General features: G+C 45.8%; 1 protein-coding gene across 1 annotated transcript; it reads left to right on the top strand.

Annotated features, from left to right (window-relative positions):
* Window positions 1–639: 639 nt before the first annotated feature.
* LOC105002498 (olfactory receptor 11H6-like) lies at window positions 640–1,514 on the top strand (the record flags this gene model as incomplete). Its single annotated transcript, XM_010859136.1, has 1 exon — window positions 640–1,514. A coding segment is annotated over one exon (875 nt), but the record flags the coding sequence as incomplete, so codon positions are not given.

Genomic DNA, 1,514 nt, shown 5'->3' with positions numbered 1-1,514 from the left:
TCTGTGGAATTCTCCAGGCAAGAACACTGGAGTGGATTGCCATGCCCTCTTCCAGGGGATCTTCCTGACATCTTACATCTCCTGCATTGGCAGCCGGGTTCTTTACCACTAGAACCACCTGACTCAATGGACATGAGTTTGAGCAAACACAGAGATAGTGTATTTGCACACACAGGGCAGCCTGATATGCTGCAGTTCATGGGGTCACAAAGAGTTGTACGTGACCTACTGACTGAACAACAATGAAAACTCCAAGTCTCCTTATATAGGTTTGGCCCAGATGGTTGTTTCTGAACCAGGTTGAAAGCCTCTAAATGGCAAGGACTACCTATTTTGGTTTATGTAGTGCTGAGGACATTACACAGAGGCAGGTATTCAATGGACCATGATGGGCATGATGATCATGAAGATAAAGCAACAATAAGCAAACGACCTCCAAATTCCATTTCTTCCCAGTATCACACTGGGGCAAAGAATGCTGGATATCTTTAAGCAATCTAAAATTATGCTGCTTATTGAATTGTAAAGACATTCAGAGAACATCTTAATGAGAAAACTTCTGTAAAATCATTTGTAACATGATAATGTCTTGTTGTTGCAGTTTTCTGGAGAAAAAAAACAAAATGAAAAACCTGGAAGGAAATAATCACTCAGACCCTGTGAGTGAATTCATTCTCCTTGGATTCCCTTGTACCTGGGAGGTTCAGATCTTCCTCTTCTCACTCTTCTCTGTGATCTATGTGTTGACACTAACTGGAAATTTGTGCATTATCTGTGCAGTGTGGTGGGACCACCATCTCCATACCCCCATGTACATCCTGCTGGCCAATTTTTCCTTCCTGGAGGTGTGGTATGTCACTTCTACTGTCCCCAGAATGCTGGCCAACTTTCTCTCTGAGACCAAGACCATCTCCTTCTCTGGCTGCTTTCTGCAGTTCTACTTCTTCTTCTCCATGGGCACCACTGAGACCTTCTTCCTGTCTGCCATGGCCTTCGACAGGTACCTTGCCATCTGCAGGCCCCTTCACTACCCCACTGTCATGCCAGTGCAACGCTGCATCAAGATGGGAGCCTGCTGCTGGGTGTGTGGCTTCTCCTGTTTTCTCCTCCCAGTTTATCTCATCTCCCAGCTTCCTTTTTGTGGCCCCAATATTATTGATCACTTCCTATGTGACCCAGGACCCCTTATGAAGTTGTCTTGCGTGCCAGCTCCTGCCACTGAGATTATCTGTGCCACCTTTAACTCAGTCCTAATTTTTTCCACTTTCCTGTTCATTACCAGCTCCTACACCCTGGTGATCAGAGCTGTGCTTAGGGTCCCCTCAGCAGAAGGCCGGCATAAGGCTTTCTCTACATGTGGTTCCCATCTGGCTGTAGTGTCTCTGTTCTATGGCTCCATCATGGTGATGTATGTGAGCCCAACTGCAGGCAATCCAGCAGGAATTCAGAAAATTGTGACCTTATTTTATTCTGTGATGACTCCACTTTTCAATCCCTTGATCTATAGCCTCCGG

Source organism: Bison bison, unplaced genomic scaffold (genome assembly GCF_000754665.1).
Source record: "Bison bison bison isolate TAMUID 2011002044 unplaced genomic scaffold, Bison_UMD1.0 scf7180017856114, whole genome shotgun sequence".
Lineage (NCBI taxonomy): Eukaryota > Metazoa > Chordata > Mammalia > Artiodactyla > Bovidae > Bison > Bison bison.
The sequence above is the reverse complement of the archived record's forward strand: the minus strand, read 5'-3'. Positions and strand labels throughout refer to the sequence as shown.